Source organism: Takifugu flavidus, chromosome 16 (genome assembly GCF_003711565.1).
Source record: "Takifugu flavidus isolate HTHZ2018 chromosome 16, ASM371156v2, whole genome shotgun sequence".
Taxonomy (NCBI): domain Eukaryota; kingdom Metazoa; phylum Chordata; class Actinopteri; order Tetraodontiformes; family Tetraodontidae; genus Takifugu; species Takifugu flavidus.
Genome location: NC_079535.1, coordinates 1,168,929 through 1,194,626, shown reverse-complemented (window position 1 = coordinate 1,194,626; position 25,698 = coordinate 1,168,929). Strand labels below are relative to the sequence as shown.

The 25,698-nt window shown below is 39.7% G+C and overlaps 2 protein-coding genes across 5 annotated transcripts in view; both read left to right on the top strand.

Annotated features, from left to right (window-relative positions):
- The window catches only part of LOC130540104 (peroxidasin homolog), a 63,181-nt gene that overhangs the window by 25,650 nt on the left and 11,833 nt on the right, over positions 1-25,698 (top strand). For 3 of the 4 annotated variants that reach the window (XM_057059009.1, XM_057059007.1, XM_057059010.1), the window contains exons 4-20: positions 2,404-2,475; positions 6,588-6,659; positions 7,953-8,024; positions 8,640-8,809; positions 9,421-9,538; positions 10,543-10,712; positions 11,609-11,881; positions 13,043-13,315; positions 14,872-14,984; positions 16,483-16,639; positions 18,338-18,446; positions 19,015-19,172; positions 20,930-21,936; positions 22,114-22,610; positions 22,789-22,923; positions 23,158-23,366; positions 25,525-25,636. In XM_057059009.1, coding sequence (XP_056914989.1) covers positions 2,404-2,475; positions 6,588-6,659; positions 7,953-8,024; positions 8,640-8,809; positions 9,421-9,538; positions 10,543-10,712; positions 11,609-11,881; positions 13,043-13,315; positions 14,872-14,984; positions 16,483-16,639; positions 18,338-18,446; positions 19,015-19,172; positions 20,930-21,936; positions 22,114-22,610; positions 22,789-22,923; positions 23,158-23,366; positions 25,525-25,636 — 3,717 coding nt within the window. The remainder of the gene's footprint in view (positions 1-2,403; positions 2,476-6,587; positions 6,660-7,952; positions 8,025-8,639; positions 8,810-9,420; positions 9,539-10,542; positions 10,713-11,608; positions 11,882-13,042; positions 13,316-14,871; positions 14,985-16,482; positions 16,640-18,337; positions 18,447-19,014; positions 19,173-20,929; positions 21,937-22,113; positions 22,611-22,788; positions 22,924-23,157; positions 23,367-25,524; positions 25,637-25,698) is intronic. The other variant, XM_057059008.1, reaches the window with a different exon arrangement.
- Positions 3,607-25,698, top strand: part of lamtor3 (late endosomal/lysosomal adaptor, MAPK and MTOR activator 3) — a 205,572-nt gene continuing 183,480 nt past the window's right edge. Inside the window, exon 1 of the mRNA XM_057059030.1 lies at positions 3,607-3,610. The gene's annotated coding sequence lies outside the window, so the exon portion shown is untranslated. The remainder of the gene's footprint in view (positions 3,611-25,698) is intronic.

Below are 25,698 nucleotides of genomic sequence, written 5' to 3'. Positions count from 1 at the left end.
CCCACTTCCCCCGCTCAGACTGGACCGGTGGCTTAAAATGGCCTCCCCATTAAAAGCTCTCCTCCATTCACTTTCTATGTTGGGACAACTGTATGTTTCTTGAATTAGTATAGTGTCAATATGCCTAATGTCCATTCATTTAAAATCAGTCCTAGCTTCATTCAGGTTTAAGTTACACATTCCTTAAAGGGTAAAAAAAACCTAGAAACCATCGTCATCATTGATGAGCTGGTTCTTTACCCTTAAAACAAGTTTTCTTAAACAATAGACCTCCTGATCATTAGTAAGTCCTCACTTTCCTTCCCTGATGGCTTCCTCGTTTAAACACGAGCTGATCTCACAACAGAACAGACAGAGGTGTACAGACACAGAGAGAGAGAGAGAGAGAATGTGAACAGTAGTAGAACAGTAGATGTGCTGTTCTCCTGAGTAAATATTGCAGTGTGGCAGTGTTTCTGGTACACTTCTTTTTTTTCCATTAGCTGTTACATTGTAACACTGCATCTCTTTGTTTTCCAGAAAATCTTGGATGTAGCATAGTCCTGAGGTCAGCCTTGGCAACTTCAGGAGGGAAACTAAAGCCTGGGGGGAAAAATCCTTTCTTCCTTGATAATATTTTTGTGATATCAAATGTGGATAAAGTATAGTTTAAACATGTCACCAAAAATGATCAGTTACTAAAATTTACATTATTCTCCCAAAACTCATGCACTTTGTGTTGGCATTTTCCTATTTGTAGAAAGTTACTAGTAACTAAGATATTTTTATTTGGTATTGGAAATTGGAAATGGTTTTCACAATTGCAAGAAAACAAAGTAGTAATATAGGCTTTTTTTGTCAGCCACTCCTGTCTTCATGATGCAGTAAAGCCCCATTTATTTAATACACAGTCCATCTAAAAGCCTTGAGTGATGTCAGCTGCTTCTATAGCTTTGGATGGGCCAAACTATATCTTTTTTCCCACCTGTTTCCTTCTTTTGGACACCAGTGGAAGTCAGTCTCTATCATCTTTTACCGATATATTCTAAATAGCCTGGTCCATGATTTTAAAACTCTTTTACCTCTCCCATGTTTGCGAAACACAGTGTTGTGAATTTACTCTTAGGTGGGTTTAATTTATTTATTTATTTTCTTTCAGGTCAGAACATGTAGCAGGCAGAACCAATGTTTTGTCTGGCAGAGCATCACACATTGATTTTAGTGTACAACAAATAATGTACAACAAATAAACCAACAAAGGAAGCTTGATTAGAACGAATGTAGGTTTGGAGAATAAAAACGTATCTTACTTGCGTGAAAAATAATGGAGAAATATTTATGAAACTAAAAAGATAATGTTGGCCAATGTGAAGACTTATTCACTCCAAAATGTATCTAAATCTTGGATTCATGGTGAATGTGGTAGGAGATGAAGAAAGGCCTCACTGCTAAATTGAAATCTGTCCCCCTGTTGAGTGGCAGCCTTGCAAGGTGTCATTGCCAACCTGTCAATAAGCTGTAATTTTTTTAATAGCCATTGTTGTTTTGGATCAGTTTACACTTTATTGTTCTGGGAATACGTACAATGTAAAGTGGGCTTACTGTAGCCACTGATATTGTTAAAATATCTCTTTGTTACCAATTTTACACCCGGTTTCCAGGCCGCAACAAACCATATAAAAGGCTGCCCAGATGTGAAGCAAATAAACCAGGTTCATTATTGAATACAAAACAAAACAGATGGACGTGTAGCAGGGTCGAGGTTCCAAAGATGAGTGAAGGACAGAGACAGCCCAGAGCAGCAGGTTTATATCAGCACCTCAATAAGTGAGACTAGCACAGGTGCTAAATTAATGCCACACTGAGTTGTGGTGGATCATCTCCAGCAAAGGTCTCCAAACAGCCTAAATAATAATCAAACTTAGGATATAAGTTTAAAACCTGCACTCCTGTAAGTATCTGATTGATTTTTAATACCAGTTTTAGTGTACTTGTTATTTGTATCTTCAGCATGCCACTACGGTGGAATTAAGATGCTTGTGACATATCTTTTTAGGCGTACTATACTGTTGTCTGCATTTGGCTGCTGTCTGGTTAGAATTGCCTTTTAATGCCTATTAATACTGAGAAAACATTCTGGCAAAAGACAGAGTGGTTTGTGTTTAGATTTTGTCTTAGGACTAAAGGCACGCTGAATGATAGAATAATACGTTTTATTTTTACTGAATGCATATTTGGACTTACGGCATTGTTGGTTGTCCTGTTCATAACTACAATTTTGTGCTCTTTGCAGTGTAGAAACAAAAGAAAAAGTCATATTTTTTAATTCTTTCTCATATTTTCCAGGTAGAATTTGCACTGCATCAAGAATTTAATGATGTGTAAGTGTGTGTTACTAATGTTACTGATTATTTCTTCTTTCAGCTATTTGTACAAGAATGAAATCCAATCAATTGACAGACAAGCATTTAAGGGGCTTGTCTCTCTTGAACAACTGTAAGTGACCAACATCATTCTTCTTCCCCTTTTTGCTTATTTGCTTGTTCTTTCATGAGTCACATGTCTTGTTTATGACAGATATGTGATAGTTAAATATTCTAAAGAACTATGTTACAAGAGGTCTTCCACTGCAAACAGTTCTGCGCTGAATTGCAAGGGTTTGAAATTTGTTTATCAGTCAATATGTATTGATTTATAAGGTGCTTTTGTAGGAAGCTGTAAATGTCTAGTTATGGTTGAATCTCTGTTAGTCATGTCTGCATGAAATATTTCAGATGACACCTGGAAGCTTGTACAAAATTAAGCATAATTAAAGTTAATAAACAGATTGAGATATAGCATATTCAACATGGGGTCAAAATATTAAAAGTACTCTACTGTTATAAATTTAGACAATTGGAAGAGTCACAAAAATGCATAATGTGACTACTGAAAGCAAGAATTATTTATTTAGTGGTACAAACTACAAATAAAGTTTTGTATGTATTCAATATGAAAAAAAAATCTGAAATAACATACCACAATTATAACGCAGTAACCCAGTTACACATTGTCCCAATGATTTGAATGATCTTTATTGACCCAAATTAATAGTTCAGCTCTCTGTTTTAGTTAAGGTCCATTGTACATATGCTTTTTTTGCCCAGATTGTGTAGATTGTTATTTTGCTTTAAGGAATTTAGCGGGGCCAGATATCTTTGTGTTCCACATCACTCTTCAGCTCTTCTTGAATGTGATAATTACACCGGATCATAGTTTTATTTGAGGAAAATTAATAAAAACGAAGGGTGGGGTACCTCGGTCTATGTGGGACTGGAGGTAGAAAACGGAGGGTACTCCGCTGAAGCCTGGAACAGACAAAATTTGAGAGGTGTTCTGATAACAAGGAGTGGTGCCAGGACACCTTCAGAGCACTGCTAATATACCCTTGAACAAGGTACTGATGACTCATTTAGGGCTTTATATTATAAATATTATAATATTTTTTTAATTCATATTTTTATAAGTCTGAGGTGTACAGTACAGTAAGCAAGAATTGAATGAATAACAGAACAGGCAAACTTTTTATTGACCTGTACTGAAATCTACTAAGATCCCATATAACAAGCCCTACATTGCATGAGCAAACTAAAACATATTTGCACATGCCATTAGTAGGTGTGTTGTTTGTGATTTACTATGATTATATGTGAAAATTTCAACATTTGTAAAATTGGTGCAGACCACCTAATTTAAATGAGGAGGCTGTCACCAGACTATGGAGACACACCAAAACAAATTTTCTGGGAGAAGCTGGCACTAACTGTGATGGTGTACTGATTGATCCAGATACAAGAAAATGCACAGTTGCAAGGACTTATTCCATCGGAGATATGGCATGGCACCTTTTGGTGCCTGGCTCCAAATCAGCCTAAGGGCTTTCAGGTTATCAAAAATGGTATTGCTAGATAGACAATGTGTCACTGCAGTTTTCCATCCATCCATCCATCCATTCTCTACCGCTTATCCGGGGTCGGGTCGCGGGGGCAGCAGCCCAAGGAGAGAAGCCCAGACTTCCCTCTCCCCAGCTACCTCCTCCAGCTCATCCGGAGGGATCCCCAGGCGTTCCCAGGCCAGTCGAGAGACATAGTCTCTCCAACGTGTCCTGGGTCTCCCCGGGGGTCTCCTACCGGAGGGACATGCCCTGAACACCTCACCAGGGAGGCGTCCAGGGGGCATCCTGACTAGATGCCCAAGCCACCCCATCTGGCTCCTCTCAACGCGGAGGAGCAGCGACTCTACTCCGAGCTCCTCCCGGATGGCAGAGCTTCTCACCCTATCTCTAAGGGAGAGCCCAGCCACCCTACGGAGGAAGCTCATTTCAGCCGCTTGTACCCGTGATCTTGTTCTTTCGGTCATTACCCAAAGCTCATGACCATAGGTGAGGGTAGGAACGAAGATCGACCGGTAAATCGAGAGCTTCGCCTTTCGGCTCAGCTCTCTCTTCACCACAACGGACCGGTGCAGAGCCCGCATTACTGCGGACGCCGCACCGATCCGCCTGTCAATCTCCCGCTCCATTCTTCCCTCACTCGTGAACAAGACCCCGAGGTACTTAAACTCCTCCACTTGGGGCAGGATCTCCTCCTTTACCCGGAGAAGGCACTCCACGTTTTTCCGGTCGAGAACCATGGCCTCGGATTTGAAGGTGCTGATTCTCATCCCAGCCGCTTCACATGCGGCGGCGAACCGATCCAGTGATAGTTGGAGGTCACGGGCCGATGAAGCCAACAGGACCACATCATCTGCAAAAAGCAGAGACCCGATCCTGAGGTCACCAAACCGGATCCCCTCAACACCATGACTGCACCTAGAAATTCTGTCCATAAAAATTATGAACAGAATCGGTGACAAAGGGCAGCCCTGGCGGAGACCAACCCTCACCGGAAACGAGTTCGACTTACTGCCAGCAATTCGGACCAAACTCTGGCACCAATCGTACAGGGAGCGGACAGCCCGTATCAGCGGGCCCGACACCCCATACTCTCGGAGGACCCCCCACAGGACCCCCCGAGGGACGCGGTCGAATGCCTTCTCCAAGTCCACAAAACACATGTGGACTGGTTGGGCAAACTCCCATGCACCCTCGAAGACCCTGCTGAGGGTGTAGAGCTGGTCCACTGTTCCACGCCCAGGACGAAAACCACATTACTCCTCCTGAATCCGAGGTTCGACTATCCGGCGGACCCTCCTCTCCAGTACCCCTGAATAGACCTTACCAGGGAGGCTGCAATTTTGATTCTAATTTGTCCAAATTTGTTGAAGTCTCTCTCTCTCAACATCATCTCTTAGTGTACCTAGGCCTCCTCCCCACCACAATGTCTACAGCCATTTGTGCTAAACACTTTGCCAGTTTGTACCTGCATGCTAAATACAGACACAAAATCAAAGATCTCAATTAGTTTGAGGTCACATTGGGGCACCAAATGATAAAATTTGTATCTCCTCCTCGTAGTATTTTGTGCGTTCTGAAAATTTGCTTATATTCTACATATTCATAATAAGACATAGTTTAAATGTATTGTGTAAGGAATTTTTGTTGATTTGACAGATGCAATTTTTGGTGCATCAAATTTAAAGATCAGCTTTGCGAGCTGCATCAAGTTTGCACGTGTTTTCATAGGGCAAAACTTTATTAGGACAGGCCCTGAGCAGATTAAAAGGCAGGCAAGCAGGTTAATAGAACACAAATGGAGTAAACAGGTAGCAGAATGATGATAGCAGAAGATGGAAGGGAAGTATTGAAGCCAGCAAGTTGTGCAAAGCAGAACACACTTTGTTAGGAGAAGAGTGAACAAGGCAGCAAAGGCAGATGAAAATCAGGAAACTGACCAACAAAACTCACAATCAGGTCCAGAAGGCTGTTATGTTGACCTGGGCAGGAAACCAGGATAGCCGTCCAAAAAGCACGTGGGAATTTCAGACAATGATAAAACAACAATCTGGCAGTGTGGGAGTGAATTAGGCCTGCTTTTCTACTGAGGTGATCAGAGGTGAGGAGCGTGTGGAAGCACCGAGTGGAGGTGTGACTGATTCGTGAGCAGGTGTAATGAATTTACTGTGCTTACTGTTAAGTCTGTCTTATTTGCATTTACTGTAGTGGCTTTTTAATCCCAGATATGGGTAGTGCAACATCCAAACATGTTTTGATTTGCAGCACATGTTGTGAAAAAAGAGCCATCAGCCTAACAAACAATACAAATATAAATTGTGGAAGTCCAAATTTGGAAATACAAAAAGCAAAAGGATTTTTGCATCATAAGCTTCTTTATTGACTTGTGTCACAGGTTTTGCTACTATTCTTTCCAATATACAATTGTATTCTTCCTATTTAAAATATCAGTATGATTCGATTTCACTTAGTTTTATTTTCAGCATGTCGTTTTGTGCTTTAATTAACACATTCACTTTAAATTGTTTAACTGAAACTGAGTTGTTGGATTAAACACATGAATAAGATGACACATGCATCCCTGAGGGAAAATAATTTTTTAGTTACTGGGATCTATTAGAACAAACTTTGGGTTTATAATGCAGTTTTACTGTACTGTATGAACACTGCTCTTCAGGTACCTGCACTTCAACAACATCGAGTCTTTGGAACCTGAATCATTCACTCACCTACCAAAGCTGGAAAGACTGTAAGCTATTTTTTTTTTTGTCTTTTGTCCCTGGTTCCTAAAATGTATATTAGTGCACATTTACAGTAGAATGCATTGTTAACTCAGGCAAGTTTATACTGGGCCCCCGGCAAGATTTCATTTTGTGTTATCATGCCTGTCAGAGCATAAAATAATATTGTCATTATACACTTGTTACAATGAAATTTTTTCAGGAACCCTCAGAAACCACACACAGAAAGGAAAGTGAAATGGCTGGGTGACAGTACATGTCCCGTTTCTGCCAGTCAATTTAGACCAGGGGTATGACATATCACAACAACTGGTTCAAGAGTTACATCAACAATTTTCTGACATAACTGAACAGCTGGTCATTGACCAATTAAAATCCGGTCACCATTATTTCAACAATCAGTCAGTGGAAATAAAAAACCCATAAGATTAAAATATTGCCTATATATTATTATTGGTTCAATTGTAGACAAAGTCAGCATTAATGCTAAAACTCCAGATGTTCTTCGGAAAGAATATTTACAGTTTTGCTCACAATAGGTCAATATCACCAAGAATGAGCTGTGCTGTTAACTGAGGTCTCGCTTAAAATAAAGCTAATTTAGCTTTCAATCTTCAAATGCATAACAATCAGTTAGTTGTAAGTTAAAACACTTAAAGCTGTCCTATTATAGTGTATTAAGTGTATGCACTGTAGTGTCTTACTCCTGAGTTCTGTCTGCCAACATTCTGGATATGATCTTTCCTGACTGTGTGCAGATGTGTTGTTGCTTTTGCTTCTAAAATTCTCTACCAGATGTTTTAAGGTTTTAAATTACCGTTTAGTTATTCCGGTCTGTGAGCCAATTCTGTATATCCATGTTTTGCAATCACTGCAGAGAGTGAAATAAAGGCACACCGGCCAAAAAAGAAAGAGAGGAATGAACAGAAATTCCCAGCTGTGTCCTCACTGCCATTTGTTTCTGGACGAGCTTATCCTCAAAGCAGTTACTTTGGGGATTGCCAGACTGGAGGACAGTGTCCTTTTTTTTTTAATTTTTCAAAAATTTTCAAAAAAGCAATTCCTTCATGAACCCTTCTTTTTTTGTTTTTCTTACATAGTTGTAGCTAATATATAAAAACGTCTTTGAGAACGGACAATGCTTTGAAAATGTGTTTTAAATCGTTTTTAAAAGTAATGTAAATTTTAGTATTTGTTTGAGTGTATTTATTCAAATTAGTAACTCGTAATTTAGTCCTAAATTAACATTTTTCTGTTACACCTATTAGTGAGTCTGATCAAAACTCATTTTTCTCATGCAGATTTTTGCACAACAACAGAATCTCCCATTTAGTCCCGGAAACCTTCTCTCATCTGCAGGCCATGAAGAGATTGTAAGGAAAAAACAAGATAAAATCTGTTAAATGGAAGTGAAACTTGTTATGTATGATAACAAAGATAACAGTGACATTTACTTTTGATAAAGGCAATTTTCATTGTGTGACAATTTTACAGAAAAAATTTCTCACTTAGATATGCATTCTGTCATCACATCATATTTCTTTTATCTATTATATCTGTTACAAATGGCTGTTTCAACAGATATTTATAAATGTAGTTTTATTTTTGCTTTAATTAAATATTTTTATTACAATAATTTTAAGAGATTTACATACATAATATATTTAAAAGTTATAGTTTTATAAATAAAGTATAAACATAAATAATAACTAAAGATAAAAAAGGTAGGGAGATTTTATTAATTTGTTGTACATTTAAATTGGCCATTAAATAGTTTCATGTTAATAAAAAGATCAGTAACGTATTGTGAAATCAAGTTATTATGATGGCAAAAGGACATTGCAGCAGAATTAAAAGTTATGACAAGAGAATGAAGCCAAGCAGAGATTATTTTCCATGACTGCAAGAGCATCCTCATATATCGTCTCTCTTCTTCTTTAACACATCCTAATTTATTTCTTTGTGCCTGTATATGCATATCTTGCCAGGCGACTGGATTCCAATGCATTAAGCTGCGACTGTGAGCTGCTGTGGCTGGCTGACCTACTCAAGCAGTATGCTGAGTCTGGTAATGCTCAGGCTGCTGCCACCTGTGACTATCCCAGCCAACTGCAAGGCAGATCTGTGGCAACCCTGACTGCAGAGGAACTCCACTGTGGTATGGAGACAAAAAACAAATGTCAAGTGTTCATGTCAGACCAATTCACATTCACAAACTGAAGAAGGACTTTGGTTGCATATATCTTACGTAGGGTACTGATTTGTGAAAGTCAAAGTTTTGAGGAAACGGTCATTGGAGAAAATGAAATAATGTGTTTAATGCACCATGGTGAAATTGTCATCACAGATGCCTCATAAATAAGAAGGTTGTGGGTTGGATTCAAGCGAAGACCTTTCTTTGAGTCTGCGTCCTCTTGCCTTGGATGGAGTTTTTGTATGTGTCTGTTTTTCTGTTTAATATGAATAAATGGGGTTTTCCCCATGATGGATTATGGAGCAAGAAGCGTAGGCCGGCACATGGATGCACAATTGGTTTTACAAATTAGGCAGACTGAGGTTGACTGACATTTATCTATATATGCGTCATCACAATCTACGAAATTTGGAGTAATTGCATTAACCACAGAAAATCCATACAATATAGGGAAAACATGCACACCCTACCTAGAAACCTTCTTTCTCATTTGGGGTCATCCACCTCAATTAACAAGACATGAAATAGGCAGACACAGAAGAATCAACCGTCAATATCTGCCTCTTATTTCTTAGAGGTACCCAGGATCACCTCAGAACCACAGGATGTGGATGTGACGTCGGGAAATACCGTCTACTTCACTTGTAGAGCAGAAGGCAACCCTAAACCACAGATTATCTGGCTGAGGAATAAGTAAGCCCTTATTTTAAATGTTGGACTGTCCCTGAACAAGACACTGCGCTGCAGTGGTCAAAGTATAATAGAACTGCTTTATAAATGCAGTAGTTTTAGAACTTTGACAGCAATGATGGTAATATTTTACTGTTGTGCCTTTAGTGTCTTTAGTCGTGTAATGGTACAAGGATGATTCTAAAAGATTTGCTCAAAAACAGATTAGACATGTATAAGTAACAGTGAAATTAATATAAATAATTTACCAGATGCATTTAAATTCAATGATCAAGAAGAGAAAAAGGGTTTTGAATACAATATTAACCTGTTAAGAAACTGAAAGTCTTAGTAAATCTGGGTACAGACCTATATTCAAGCCAATTTATCGTACATTCTGCTCTACTTTCACAAATTCTGCACTGCGCCCTTCACTATAAGCCGCACCACCCAAATTTCATAAAATTTTCAGAAAAAATACACATATAAAGTAAGCTGCACCTGACTATAAGCCACAGGTGGCCACTTTGAAACATGAGATCTTTATTGAACACAGGAAAATAATTTTAAATGCTGAATTACTAAACACGGCAGTAACACAGCAGTAAAATAAAATAACCATAGCAGCCTTTTCTGAACAGTGCAGCAACACATTTGTAAAATGACATTACAGTAACATGCTGGTTAAAACAACAATGAGCGTACCAGCTGTTGATCCTTAGCCTTTAATTTAAAAGCTGCATCATCAGCCATTCTTTGTGTGTTATTAATGATGAGGGTGTGCACAAGAAGCTCAAAAAGACGAAAAAATCCAGAAATAAGCTCCATCGCTCAGGGGTCCTGAGCGTGGGGAAAAAGGTAGCGGCTTATAGTCCTGAATTTATGGTAATTTAAAACTAGAAAGATAGAATTTCAAATGCTGGGATTTTGGTAAGCAATTACATTTTTAACCATGCAATCATGGCGTATTTGATATCCGTCTGTGTTTTTCTATGATGTGAACTTCTGTACCTTCCGGTATTTGTCAGCAATGCTTTAGACATGCGGGATGACAGTCGCTTGAACTTGCTGGAAGATGGAACACTGATGATCCAGGACACGCGAGAAACAGACCAAGGAGTCTACCAGTGCATGGCGAAGAACGTAGCTGGTCAGGTCAAGACGTCACAGGTTACGCTGCGCTATTTTGGAGCACCTTGTAAGTGGTTGTGTTTGGTTTCAACCATGCTAATGTCACAAAATCCATGGGGTTATTACATATTTGGCATAGCATTTTGCCTTTCTGTGTGGTAGGGTCATTGCAGCTTAACCACCATTCACACTACACGATTTTGGTCCAATCAGGCGGTCGCCAACTGGTTTTTGCTCTCCACCCCCAAATCAGGGTGAGGCAGTCTTCAGCGAGCCTGGGTCATGAAGGTTGGATGCGTCCAAGATGTCAGTCTGACTGTGAGCGACAGCCCATCTCTGAGTTGCCGAGTCAAACTGAAAATCTAACACGCTAAATAGTTGGGTTAGGATGACATAAAGAGATACAGCCAAAGAGAGCGGACACGGGGGTTGCTGCACAGAGCAGAATAATGGCAACGACAGCGGCATCTTATTTTTCTTTTCTTTTTTTTTAAGTGTTTTTTTTTTTAGTAGTGCTCAAATGACCGGAAGGGCTTGTTTGGATTGAAATACATCAGCTTGCGCATTGTTTGTGCATTTCCTGTGCCATTCTCCATGGGTTTTTGATGCAAAAATTTGTTTTGGTGACCAAGTAGCGCAGTAAGCCACATCTCCTGATATAAGTCGTATAGTGTGAACACTCTTATCGCCAACCCTACCACCCTGAAAGTCGCGTAGTATGAACAGGGCATTACGAGCTGTGTTTCCACTGATATGACTATGACCTCAGGTCAAATATGGAGCAGCCTCAATTTCATTTTGTGAATCCTTAAGTAGACTCTTTTAGAAACCGTCAAAGTGGTGATAGTAACAGTAATAAACAAAGACAACTTGCATGACCTTTTTGTTTGAACATTTAAGTGACATATTTTTAGGTTAATAACATGCCCATTCCCACTGTCTTTTTTACCCCTGCTCTATCAGCACGGCCAAGTTTTGTGATTCAACCTGAGAATACAGAGGTACTGGTAGGAGAGAGTGTGACCTTGGAGTGCAGTGCCACAGGTCAACCACAGCCCAGAGTATCTTGGACTAAAGGTGATCAGAGCCCCCTCCCCAATGATGCTCGCATAAACATCACTCCCTCTGGTGGACTGTATATCCAGAATGTGGTCCAAGCTGATGGAGGACAGTATACCTGTTTTGCATCCAATAATGTTGACACTGTCCGTGCTACTGCTTATATCATAGTGCAAGGTAAGAAAATTAAGATTCTCTCATTTTATTTTATTTCTTTGTATTATAATGTATTTTACACAACAGAAATTTCTAATCACAATAAATCAGTCAAACTTCTGGGAAATTGACCTATATTTAGGAAACAATAATTACTGTGAATCAATTTCAACTGCTGTTGTGATAATTGGACCTAAAAAAAGGAAGTACCGGTAATTAGCAGGATGACCTCTGTGGAATGTAAGAAAACAACCCATTTGTGGTGATTACAGAGGAGTTCAGTGTTATAATCCCTTCTGACCGGGTGTTTGCTAGTTTTGTATTTGTTTTCCAAAATGTGCTACCATGAGGTCATGTATGCTGCAGGCGCATCTATCCCCATAAGTTATTAAAGTAGTGTAGCTCCTTCAGGATAGTGCCTCAGTTCTCACCATGGTCAGAAGGTATGCTGTATCTTTCAGCTTATTGTCAAGTGCACCAGGAAAGGTGATTGTTGCTGTTGAATGGCAACAACCCACCGGCAGGACCAGTGTGTTTTAATTTGTAGAAGAACAGGACAAGTACCACGAGTGCCATGCAAAATGACCTACAATTGGCGACTTGTTTTTCTGTGAGGATGGCATGATAGCCTAGCATCCAAAAGTAGGTTTTGTGGTCACAGATTGTTACTGTGCAGCCTGATAGCCATTTAACAGAGACTAACATAATTAGCCGTTATCTTCACTGCACTTGTGTAAAATTTAAGAGAATCTTGAGATGTTATGGAGAATGTTCTGCTGCCTTCACTATCCTCAATCAGACCTTAATAGATGAACGAGTCAGGTTTTTACTTGAGCATTTGTTTCCAATGTTTTACTTTGGACGTACAATTTACAGTGTTTGGCATCAAGGCATCAAGATCTGTGAAGTGTATTTTAAGTTTTCCCTCAACTGTTTAAGCAGTATGTGTCTTTCCTCTAACTAACATTTCAGAAAATGTTATCATGCCACTAACTCATATTTTGTTTTGGACGTTTGTTGCAAGTTTTTTGAAATTAGTGTCATGAAATGCACGCTTAGAAGAATTCGCAAAACCACTGAGGACGTATTTGTGTTCATCCTTTATTAATTTAGAATTATTATATTAAATATTTAGGATCCTTATGTTGAAATGTAACATTTTTCTTTCTCCTTTTGCCCTAGCCATCCCACAGTTCACGCTCACGCCACAAGACCAGTCAGTCCTTGAAGGTCACACTGTAGACTTTCCCTGTGAAGCAAGTGGTTACCCCCAGCCAGTGATTGCTTGGACGCGTGGGGGCAGTCCATTACCACTTGACCACCGTCATGTGGTGTCATCTGGCGCTCTGCGCATCACAAGTGTGGAAGCTCATGATGAGGGGGAGTACGAGTGCCAAGCAATCAGCCCTGTGGGGAATGTGCGCATTGCTGTGCAGCTCAGCATCCAGCAGAGAGGTGTGTGATCATTACTCTTAAGGAATTTGCAGTCAGGAATCGGCAAAATACATCCAAATGTAGTTCCAAATAAAATACCAAGCTGATAATCGTATCAAAATAAGATACAAATTACACAGCAATATTCTACTATCCTAGTATTGAACCTCAGCAATTAAAAAAAAAAAAAAAAAAAAAAGACAAGCTGCATTTGTACAGAATTTCAACCATTATTTACATTTGACATTCTAGAAGGCCGCCTGCCCTGAAGGGTCTAGGGCGGGGGGGGGGGGGGATAAGATAACTAGAAGATCTTTAGTTTCCTCTGCATCCTCACCCATGGATAATGGAAGATGCATGCAACATAAGGTTGTCAACTATTGTAAATATCAAACAACAACTACCAGAGCTACAAAAAGTAGTTCTAGATGTTAGAAGGACACAGAAAATGAGTTCTATAAATGGTATAGGGTTTTGTGCAGCCTGCAATGTGCGATGAACTAAAAATCATGGTACAACTAATGGTGCAGATTGTAAATTCCTTGAATGAGTTGCGATGAGATATACAGTCAACAACATGCTGTACAGGACCATTTTGACAATGTTGGACATTCAAAAATAGTCAGACTAGATATAATTGTTTTCCATTTTCAATCAATCAATCAATCAATCAATCTTTATTTATATAGCGTCTGTTGCAATCAGAATTGTTTCTAGGTGCTTTACAGAATCCCAGGGCCTGACCCCCAACAAGCAACAGTGGCAAGGAAAAACTCCCCTTTAACAGGAAGAAACCTTGAGCAGGACCAGGCTCATGTAGGGGGACCCTCCTGCTGATGGCCGGCTGGGTAAAGAGAGAGGAGAGGAGAGGAGAGGAGAGGAGAGGAGAGGAGAGGAGAGAGGAGAGGAGGAGAGGAGGAGAGAGGAGGAGAGGAGGAGAGAGAGGAGGAGAGAGGAGAGAGAGGAGGAGAGAGAGAGAGAGAGCAGAGAGCAGAGAGCAGAGAGCAGAGAGCAGAGAGCATGACCCAGTGGGGTGACAGAGGCCTGTCAGGTGATCATGTTTCTGGACCCCGGCAGTCTTGGCCTATAGCAGCATGACTAAGATGTTAACCTAATAATTAGACGACCCCCTAAGAATGATAATTTGTCTGTCTAGGATAGTAACTGGAACTACAGAATTAGTGATAATAAGCTTTTTCAAAGAGGAATTTTCAGGGTCAAGAGATTTCTTCAGAAGTTAAACTTATGTACATACAGAAGTATTTAGATAAGTCTCTTCTTCAACTGGTTCCTAAGTCTATAGATCTTTGTTTAATGATCCATGTTGTGATCAGGCCACCACTTTATCCTACTGTTGGATCAATAGCTGATTTTCAATTATGTAATAAAATACAATTTAAACAGCAGTGCTCAACAATATACTTGTATTCGGTGTCTGACTTTGAACAGTAAAAAAAATAGGTCTGTAAATGTAAATTTGCATTGGGTTTGATATAAAATGTTTTTTCACATGCATAGTACTGGTCACTCCTTATGCATCATTAACACTGCATGTGTTTTTGTTTTAACTCACTCAGTAAGGCCTGTTTTCACAAATACTCCAAGGGACCTGGAAGTGGAATCTGGCAAAGACATTCACATTCCCTGTAAGGCTAAGGGCCAACCAGAACCAGTAATCACTTGGAACAAGGCAAGATAAAAATGTCCACTTATCTATTGTCACTTTATTGCTTTTGCAGTTAAGTTAGTGGGAACCATTCAAAAGCACAGCTTAAAAACATTTTTGATAACTGTTTTGTGAAAATAGAACCATTCAAGCTCTGTTTTATGAGGTTTTGAAGGACTCTAGATTAATCTATTCTAATTTTCAAAGTTATGCGGTACATGTTACATCCCTCTTTAGTATAAAGTAACACTTTAAAATCAAAGGGAGATTCACAACAAGTAGAGAAAACAATAAGACTTTGTTTACAATTTAAAAAAAAGAAAAAAAGAAAGAAAGGTCTCTCGAGTGGGAAAAGAGAGAGTCACCTAAATAAAAAGTATAAAAAGAAGCCTTCAGAAACTCACAATGCACTCACCCACACCCAAATGGATTATATCAAAAAGAACCTATGTGTGTGTAAAGTTTACAGGATCCTCCAGCCTTTCCTCAGTGCAAACCTCCACAAACAGATCTTTCACAGTCACCTTGGACTTAACAGGTTCAGCAAATTAAGACAAATTGAAATACCATCTCTCCCAGAGTTCAGAGCAGGAGACTTTTAAAAGTGTCTCCTGACATCTGGGCAGCCTACTGGAGAATAGCTAAAACCCATGCCCAGTCTGCTGGGTGTCACATTGGAGCCAATTTTCCAATTCCTGCTTGAATAGATAGAAAGGAGGGGCATGCACACAATAAACAGGCAAAAGCTTACTGACCTTGCCCTTCATGTTACAGCCCAGATTTTCATGATGTAAAGGCCAATATTTACTGAATTCAAGTAGAAGTAAATGGGGAAAAACATATTCATAGCTTCGGGTGCATTTTTCAGGTGAATATCTTGCTGAAAGGCACCTAAAAGTGAGTTTATGGTCCTACCAATAACGTTACTGAAGCAACCACTCTACCACCTGAGCTCCAGTCACCTACAGGGATGACTGTTGAAAATGTATTATTTTATAGCTGCTAAACTTTTCACACTGATGGCAAATGAAGACTATGATTGAACCGATGGTTACAATGTTTGTATCATTCTCAAGACAAGCTACTGTGAAAAAGAAAAGAAAGAAATTATATACATTTTTATAGCAATTTACAGCATATGATATTAATGCACCCAATGATTGGACAAACAATTTTAACCCATCTTGCTTCATCCATGCTCTGGCTCCAAAAAGACTCAATCTTATGAGCACACCGATGTGGTCACTTTTATGTAATGTACCTCGATAATGCACTTCTATGTTTTTACCAGAAGATGTCTCTCTCACAAAATCAAAATTCCTGAACAACATTTATTTATACTTACACACACAGTTATCATTTTAGATCAGTGTGCATAATTATGATGTACTGAAATTCAGCAAAAAAGTAATTGTATTCCTAAATGATATAAAATAGAGTACTGTTGATTTTTCACTATTAGTTATGTAAGACTTTCAATTAATCTATGATGCTCTTAATCATCATAAATTATTACTTTCAGGATGGTGTACAAGTAACAGAGAGTGGCAAGTTCCATATCAGTCCTGATGGCTATCTGGAGGTAAAGGATGTTGGCAAAGCTGACGCTGGACGCTATGAATGTGTTGCACGCAATCCTATTGGTTACCAGCTTGCTAGCATGGTGCTTACTGTTACAGGTAAATCACTTGTTAAAATAGTGGAGGTATATCCAAAAGCTCACACCAACGTTACTGCTTACGTTTCAAAATCTGCTATTTAACAAATTATAAAGTACCTACATTTAAGAATCTGTAGGTTTTGGGGTTGTTGTTTTTTTGTTTTTGTTTTTTTGCAGAAATATGAAATCTCACTGTGTTTAGTTGTGCATTGTAAAGATCTCTGCTATGCAAATTAGTGAACAATATAGTTACAATCTGGAAATCAGATTCTTTTTGGGTCCCCCTTGTGAATGTTGGTGTCCATATTGTGAATCCTCAGTTTATACACTAGTAGCTCACTCTGCTGTACATCTACAAAAATAGAACATGTAGTCAGACATTTACGGTAGCCTTGAAATGAGTAGTTCAGCAGTAAATTATTTTAGATATCTATTTTCTTATTGAAAATACATCTGGAGCATGTCAATAGCTCATGTGACTTATTGCAGTATGAATCTGCCTGTTTGACTGGCGGGACCACTCATTGATCATGATTTTATTGATAATTCATAGTTAGAAGCCCTCTTAATTGATTCGACCCAGTTCCAAGACCAACAAAGTGCAGAAGGGAAGATGAGGTTCAAAAATAAAAATAATTTATTTCGTGGGGAATGAAAAAGAAACTAAAACAGGAAAGCCAGTCGCACCGTGGCGTTGATAGTCATATGTGTGGATGGAGTGAGAGAGGGGTGAGTGCCAGCCAGCATGGGAATAAATAAGCACATGTATCATCTTCACTGATGACAGTCCCACCTCTGCTGCACCTGAAAAACAGAGCAGACCAACCAGCAACTTACCAACAACATACCCCACAACGTAGAGGGAGGGGGCCATCACATTAAGACCATGACAAGGGTCACTGTTAAGTCAACAAATATGTATGAAGCGATCATGTTGGTGGTGTGAAACTTGTTATATTATTCGGGGTTGTTGCTTCCACAAGCGGCCGAAATGAGCTTCCTCCGTAGGGTGGCTGGGCTCTCCCTTAGAGATAGGGTGAGAAGCTCTGCCATCCGGGAGGAGCTCGGAGTAGAGCCACTACTCCTCCGCGTTGAGAGGAGCCAGATGAGGTGGCTTGGGCACCTAGTTAGGATGCCCCCTGGACGCCTCCCTGGTGAGGTGTTCAGGGCATGTTCCTCCGGTAGGAGACCCCTGGGAAGACCCAGGACACGTTGGAGAGACAATGTCTCTCGACTGGTCTGGGAACGCCTGGGGATCCCTCCGGATGAGCTGGAAGAGGTAGCTGGGGAGAGGGAAGTCTGGGCTTCTCTTCTTAGGCTGCTTCCCCCGGATAAGCGGTAGAGGATAGATGGATGGATGGATGGATGGATGGATGTTGCTTCCTTCCAATTCATGTTTAGTTCTCACATCATGATTTAATCTGATATAACTTCAGCATGAGCTTAATTCATTTTCATATTAACTAAAAGTATCAAGAAATGGATTTGAATTCATGCTTTTTTTCCCCCATTTTTGCCTTACAGAACAGTATTCTGCCTATGAAAGTCTCAGCAAGTTTAGAGCTTCAATATGATATTGGTGAAATACCAACTTAAAAACCTTTTATATGAAACTTCTCAAAGGATTTAAAGAGTTAAACAGTTAAAATGTACTGATCAATGCCTCTTCAATTTCCTTGAATATAATAAGCATGAGCCTTTCTGTGTACTCACACAGTTCTTCCAATCAGTAGAGAAGGGGACACCTTTGTCAGCACATCCATAGAGCAGGCCATTCGGAACGTGGACAGTGCTATTGAGTCCACAAGGAGACGCCTTTTTGATGGGTAATACATCCACAGGCAATGCACATCCTCTCATTTGCTGGTTTACACTGCGTATGCGCACACAGACACACTCACACTGTGCCTAAATTTAGTCCAGTGATACACTAATATTCAGTGATACTGTTGATTCGAAGTTTCATTTCCATACTGATTTACATAGCATAAGGAACATGTTAACACAGGTGTAATCTTAATAAAGACAAATGGATTTCTACATGTATTACATTAAAAAGGTAAAGAGGAGATATGCATCTTGGCTAATAGCAGGGTGGTCTCTGATAATAACAGACATTATTGGAGAAAGTAAATGTTGGTGGAATTTGTGTCATTAGAGTAACAGTATCATTTTTAGAGAAAGAGAAATATTTGAGTGCATTTGACATATTCAGTTTCCTCATCTAGCTCAGGTGATTTCAATGATTTGTAGGTAATTTAAAAATAGACACAAAGGCAGGAGCAGTGACGTGCTCATGGTTGATGTTATCTGTTGACGTGTCTTGGGTGTCTGATCAGGTTTCTAAACAGTTAATAATTACTCCCCCTTTTTTTCACTTTGTCATCCCTCCAGTCAGCCTCGTACCCCTGGAGAACTTCTTGCACTTTTCCGGTATCCACGTGATCCCTACACTGTGGAGCAGGCTCGTGCTGGAGAGATCTTCGAGCAGACGCTTCTGCTTATCCAAAACCATGTAAACCAGGGCCTTACAGTTGACACAAATGGCACTGGTAAGTCATAAGATATTTCATTGCCATCAAGCAGGGAATGGTGGTTCAGTGGTTAGCACTGTCGGCTCACAGCAAGAAGGTTCCTGGTTTGAATCCTCCTTTCTGTGCTGATTTTGCATATTGTCAAGAGACGGGTGAATCAGCTGACTCGGTGTGTTTAAATAGTTGGATTAACATCACTTCATCACCTGCTTCACTTGTATTTGCGAACAAATTATTGTATTTAAGATTGACTTCAAATACGGCACCACTCTGAAGCCCGTTTTTCTTTAAGAGAAGTCAGAAATATGAGAAAAAAATCTAAATTATCAAGAGTCTTAATTATGAGGAAAAAAATCTAAATGATCAAGAGTCTTAACTATGAGGAAAAAAATCATGGTATCATGAGATAAGAACATTGAGATTATGAGCAGTCGTAATTATGAGTTTAAAGAATCAAAATCATAATTTTTAAAAGAGCCAGTTTAAATGATGGGACGCTGGAGCACAACTAGGGATGAACAAAAATACATAAAAATGCATTTCAAAATAAAATTAAAAATGTCTAACTTATGTTTGTATTGAAAATAACTCTCCAAGAGATTCTACAAGCCTTACTCCCTCTCTTTAAAGTCCAGTGTTAATACCTATCTGTTCAAGACTGCTTTTATCCTCATATCCTTAGAATAATCACATTATTGAACCAGGGCTTAAGTGTAAATGCAATAGCATGGCAACAGTTTGGACTCATCACAGAAACTGCTTTTGTACAGTATTTCAACTGCATTTTAGGAACCATTTAACAAGAGAAACAATTAATCAACTGATAATTAACATTGTTGCAGCTCAGTCATTTATATGAACCATGAATGACCATTTCAGCATTTAAGTGTTTTTAAATCAATAATTTAGACACATCCAACTAGCATTTAGGATTTCAATGGCGTGTGGATATTGGGTTCACTAGATCTTATCCTCACACACAACTGATCATCAAAGCAAGTAATCAAGTCATACTATTAACATGCAAACAGTAATTTAGAAGTGGTAAATTGCATTTGTACTGTGATATTAATTGGTTGTATCACCAGAGAGTTGTTAACCAGAGAACAAAAAAGTCCATACTTCCTATTTTATGTGATGGTCTTGTTGTTTCATCTTTAGTTCATGCTTTTCAAACTAACTTTTCAAAGTCCACAGTCCAACAAATGACAATGAGCACTCTGCTGGAGGAGGTGAATGATAAAAGGATGTTGATTCATGAAACTCAAGTCCTTCTTTGTGCTCTCAAAAAATGAAGCAATTCAAAGTGATCCTTTCTGTGTTGCCTACTCAAACACCTCAACATCTTCTGTGAAGATAAAAGAGACACTATCTGGGATTTAGTGTTGTACACTTGTATACCAAATTTTATGTCAGTCAAATGTGGGAGGGGCTTTACGGCACACAGGTGAAACTTTGCAGATGTACCATGTCAGGTAAAAAAAAGAAGAGTTGTAGAGCATGTTTAGGCCGTTAAAAAGCAAATAAGTTTGTGTAACAACTTCCTCCTCAAATTCATCCAGGAAATTAATTCTTAAAATAATCAATCATCTAAATGCTATTTTCTCTTAAGAGTTACTCAGGACATGGGAGATACTAATTCAAATGACAAAGGAGCCAATAATAGTTGTATTATTACCCTAACCCAAAGCAGCAAAAGCAAAAACTATTGAGCACATAACAAAGATTATTGATTTTGGGTGATATTGACATTGTCTCATTTTGTTACCTCACAGCATTTCGTTACAATGACCTAGTGTCCCCTCACTTTTTGGATGTCATCGCCAACCTATCTGGTTGCACAGCTCACCGCCGCTTCAATAACTGCTCCGACATTTGCTTTCATCAGAAGTATCGCAGCCATGATGGGACTTGCAATAACCTGCAGCACCCAATGTGGGGTGCATCACTCACTGCTTTCGACCGACTCCTGAAATCAGTCTATGACAATGGCTTTAACTTGCCAAGGGGGGCTACTGAGGGGCTACATAATGGATATAGGTTGCCACTACCAAGACTGGTGTCTACAACAATGATTGGAACAGAGACAATCACTCCTGATGATCGCTACACTCACATGCTGATGCAGTGGGGTCAGTTTCTTGACCATGACTTGGATGCTACAGTGGCAGCACTCAGCCAGTCACGGTTTTCTGATGGCCATCTCTGCACTCAGGTCTGCACGAATGACCCCCCTTGCTTTCCAATTCAATTTCCCCCCAATGACCCACGGCAATTGCGCACTGGTGCCCACTGCATGTTCTTTGTCAGATCTAGTCCTGTGTGTGGCAGTGGCATGACTTCTCTTCTAATGAACAGCGTGTATCCAAGAGAACAAATCAACCAGCTGACCTCTTACATCGATGCCTCTAATGTTTATGGCAGCTCCAGGCATGAATCTGAAGAGATCAGAGATTTGGCAAGCCAAAGGGGACTACTCCGGCAAGGTATCATACAGCGAACAGGAAAGCCACTTCTTCCTTTTGCCACAGGGCCACCCACGGAGTGTATGAGGGATGAAAATGAGAGCCCCATTCCGTGTTTTTTAGCGGGAGATCACCGTGCTAATGAGCAGCTTGGACTGACTGCCATGCACACAGTGTGGTTCAGGGAACACAATCGCATAGCTACAGAGTTACTGAGGTTGAACCCTCACTGGGACGGAGATACCATCTACCATGAAGCCAGAAAGATAGTGGGGGCCCAGATGCAGCACGTCACCTACTCTCACTGGTTGCCAAAGGTAATATCGACCAGACTAAGTAAAATGTGTCTTCTATGTTAATATTGAATCTTCAGTTAAGATTCTAACTCAATAAAATGCATTTTGTTGTCAAGGTAATGCATCCAGAAACATTTTAGTAGATTATCAATGCTTAACAAGAACCAAAGCTGTGACATTCCTTTTCTCATCTTCCAGATCCTCGGTGAGGCAGGAATGAGAATGATGGGATCATACACTGGTTACAACCCCAATATTAATGCTGCTATCTTTAATGCTTTTGCCACTGCTGCCTTCCGCTTTGGGCACACTCTCATCAACCCAATCCTGTACCGTTTGGATGAAGACTTCCAGCCCATTGCACAGGGACACGTCTCTCTCCATCGGGCCTTCTTCTCACCCTTTCGAATTGTAAATGAGGGTGGTATCGACCCACTCCTTCGGGGGCTATTTGGTGTTGCTGGCAAAATGCGGGTTTCAACACAACTGTTAAATACGGAGCTGACGGAGAGGCTGTTTTCAATGTCCCATGCTGTAGCTCTGGATCTGGCTGCAATGAATATACAGAGAGGAAGGGACCATGGCATACCATCATACAATGATTACAGGACATTTTGCAATCTTACCTCAGCTCACACCTTTGATGATTTAAGGAATGAAATTAAGAATTCCAACGTCAGAGAGAAAATTCAAAGGTAAAACTTGGATGATTTAAATTGTTAATAAACTAAGTGATGTTTAAGCTCTATTCCTGTTTGTAAGGCATTTAAGGTTTAACCTTCAGATGTTATTTTCTTACAGTTAGAGCTACATAAAAGACTGGAGATACTGATGAATGTGCTCATTTTAGTAATTATTTGTCCTGTGTGACAGACTCTATGGCACACCTCTTAACATCGACTTATTTCCTGCATTGATGGCTGAAGATCTGGTGCCTGGTAGTAGACTTGGGCCCACTCTCATGTGCTTGCTGGTCACTCAGTTCAAACGCTTACGGGATGGAGACAGGTGCCCATTAAATCAAAATACAAATACCAAATACTACCCAGCTCAAATTGTTCAAAATGACATTTATGCCATTGTACTGCAGCTATGATTACTCTTATTGCTGTTTTCAGATTTTAAAATTGAGGCAGAATACAGATAGTAATTATAAATAAATCTCTGATAATTTATTGATCTTGGCCAGTTCAGGTCATTTTAGAATATTGTGAAACCAATATTTTCTCTCTGTATATTTAGGTTTTGGTATGAAAATCCAGGCGTGTTTTCACCAGCCCAGCTTACTCAGTTGAAACAGGCATCTCTGGCAAGGGTGCTGTGCGATAATGGGGACAATATCACACGCGTCCAACAGGACGTGTTTCAGGTGGCTGTGCCTCCTCATGGGTATAGCAGCTGTGACGATATCCCTAAAATCGATCTTCGCATGTGGCAAGACTGCTGTGAAGGTAAGGGACACATCTTATTCTGACGCAAAGCTCATATTTTATCTATGTAGACAAGAATTGCATTTGTGCATTAAAAACATTGCAGGCATCATTTTGGACGCACCAAAGCATTTACATTTTACAGGTGTTCATTATCAGTAAAGTGCCGTAAATTCTGTACTATAAGCAGATACTTTTTTCTCATGCTTTTACCCCTGTGGTTTATACAGTGATATGGTTTATTTATGGATTTTTGGGGCTTCCTTAATTTGAATGGATATTTACGGCTGGGCAACCACCAGGGGGCGCTCGAGCAGCCCAAGACAGGAAAAGATACTGTAAAGCTCCAAGGAAAATGCTAGTTTAATTGTTTTGAACGGTCTTTTTGTGGTTTATGTGGATACCCTCATCATTGATAGCACTTGAAAAAATGCTTATGATGCAGTTTTTAAGTTCAAGGCTCATCATTGTTTTAAGCGGCATGTAACTGTAATGTCATCTTACAGATGTGTTGCTGCACTGTACAGAAAAAAAGCTGCTATAGTTATCTCATTTTACTGCTGTGTTACAGCTGTGTTGCTGCCGTGTTTAGTAATTCAACATTTAAAATTATCTGTCTGTGGCTCATAGTCGGGTGTGGTTATGTGTAGTTTTTCTTACATTTTATGAAATCTAGGTGGTGCAGCTTAAAGTCATGTGCGCTTTGTAGTGCAGAATTTACAGTACACATATCATGCAAAAAAAATTCCATTTCATTCCAAATCTGCTTTTTCCCAAATTGGGTTTGCTACATCTATTTCCTTTGACATATGAACACCACTTGGAGCCATATCCTGCAGACTCTTTTGGGGTTTTTGTTCCGCAAGAAACTTGTTGTCAAGAGAGTTCCTCTGTTTTTCTCCTTTTGGCATTTTTGTCTCAGCCTTACTGTTCTCTTTACTGTTCTCTTTAGACCCTTTTACCTGCATAAAAATCTCATGTCTTGGGTCGGTTCGACACTATGTTTGGCTACAGGAGCGTCAATAGAAACACATGTATGAAGTACGTCATGCTTGGGAAATCTCTCCGGTTAGGGAACCTGTAACTTGTGTAGTGATGTGGCACAGCTACTTTTTCTGTCCATTCTAAAACGTTCATAGTTTTGTAACTCATTAGTTTGTTTTTGTATTGATACCAAGTCATTTTTTTTTGGTATTGTTGTTTTTGGGGTTGTTTTTTGTCTTTTTTCCCCCCTTTTTGGGTTTGTTTGGTAGTTATTTGGCTGTCTTGTTGTCTTTCTGTGATTGTTTGTTAGTTTGTCGGTTTCCCAGCAGTCGGATCCAACATTTATCTGGAAAATCAAGTCTTGATATTCATCATGATACAGGATGGTTTCACTGAGCTCATCCTGGCGGAACAAAACTGTTCAACACAAAAAGGCATTTAGGATGACAAGGCAACAAGAAGAAACCTTGAGCAGAACTGTCTGGCCGGCTCGCTGGCTGGGTAAAAGAGGAGAAGGGGGAGGATAGTTTAAAAAATGAATAGACACATGTGCAAATGCATTTATTACAATAAGCTATTGTTATAAGAGATGAGTGGAGGTGAGGCATGATTTAGCTAGAAATATGATTGCAACTCCAGAATCACTGACTAAAAGCTTTCTGAAAGAGGAAGTTTATACGTCTAATCTTAAAAGTACCTTGGGAGTCAGCCTTCCATACCTGGACAGGGAGCCGGTTCCACAGCTGGGGGACCTGTTAGCTAAATGCTATGTTATACTAAGACTGTATTCTGAGCGTGGAAGAATCCTAACTCATAAATTCAAAAGTTATTTATTAAAGATTGATAGAACAGGAGTAGGTTCTGAGGGAACACTAACATATGTTCTACCTCCACACCAGATCAAAAACATGATTAAAGCTATGAGTCGGTTGATTTGTAGGTGGGAAGAAACCAACTCTCAAGGAATGAAACAAAACCATTCAAAAAAACTGTAATTTATGATATCTTTCATAAACCTTAAAGTCACCTACAATAATGTTCTAAGCATTAAGTCAGACAGGAAGTCTCAGTACTCAGACAGGAATTCTGAATGTGGCCCAGCAGGGGGCCGATACACAACTACAAACAGAACTGGATTTTGTGTCCTCCATTTCAACATGGTAATCATGTGTTGTCTGTTGTTGAATTCCAACAGATTGCAGAACCAAGGGTCAATTCAATGCACTGTCTTACCATTTTAGAGGACGCAGATCAGCTGAACACAGCCACATTGAGGAAAAACCTGCCGCAAGCATCCCGCAAAAGAGGTAACAAGGCAAGATGTAACTATCCCATCTATATGCACAGTAATTCATGTATTTTAATAATT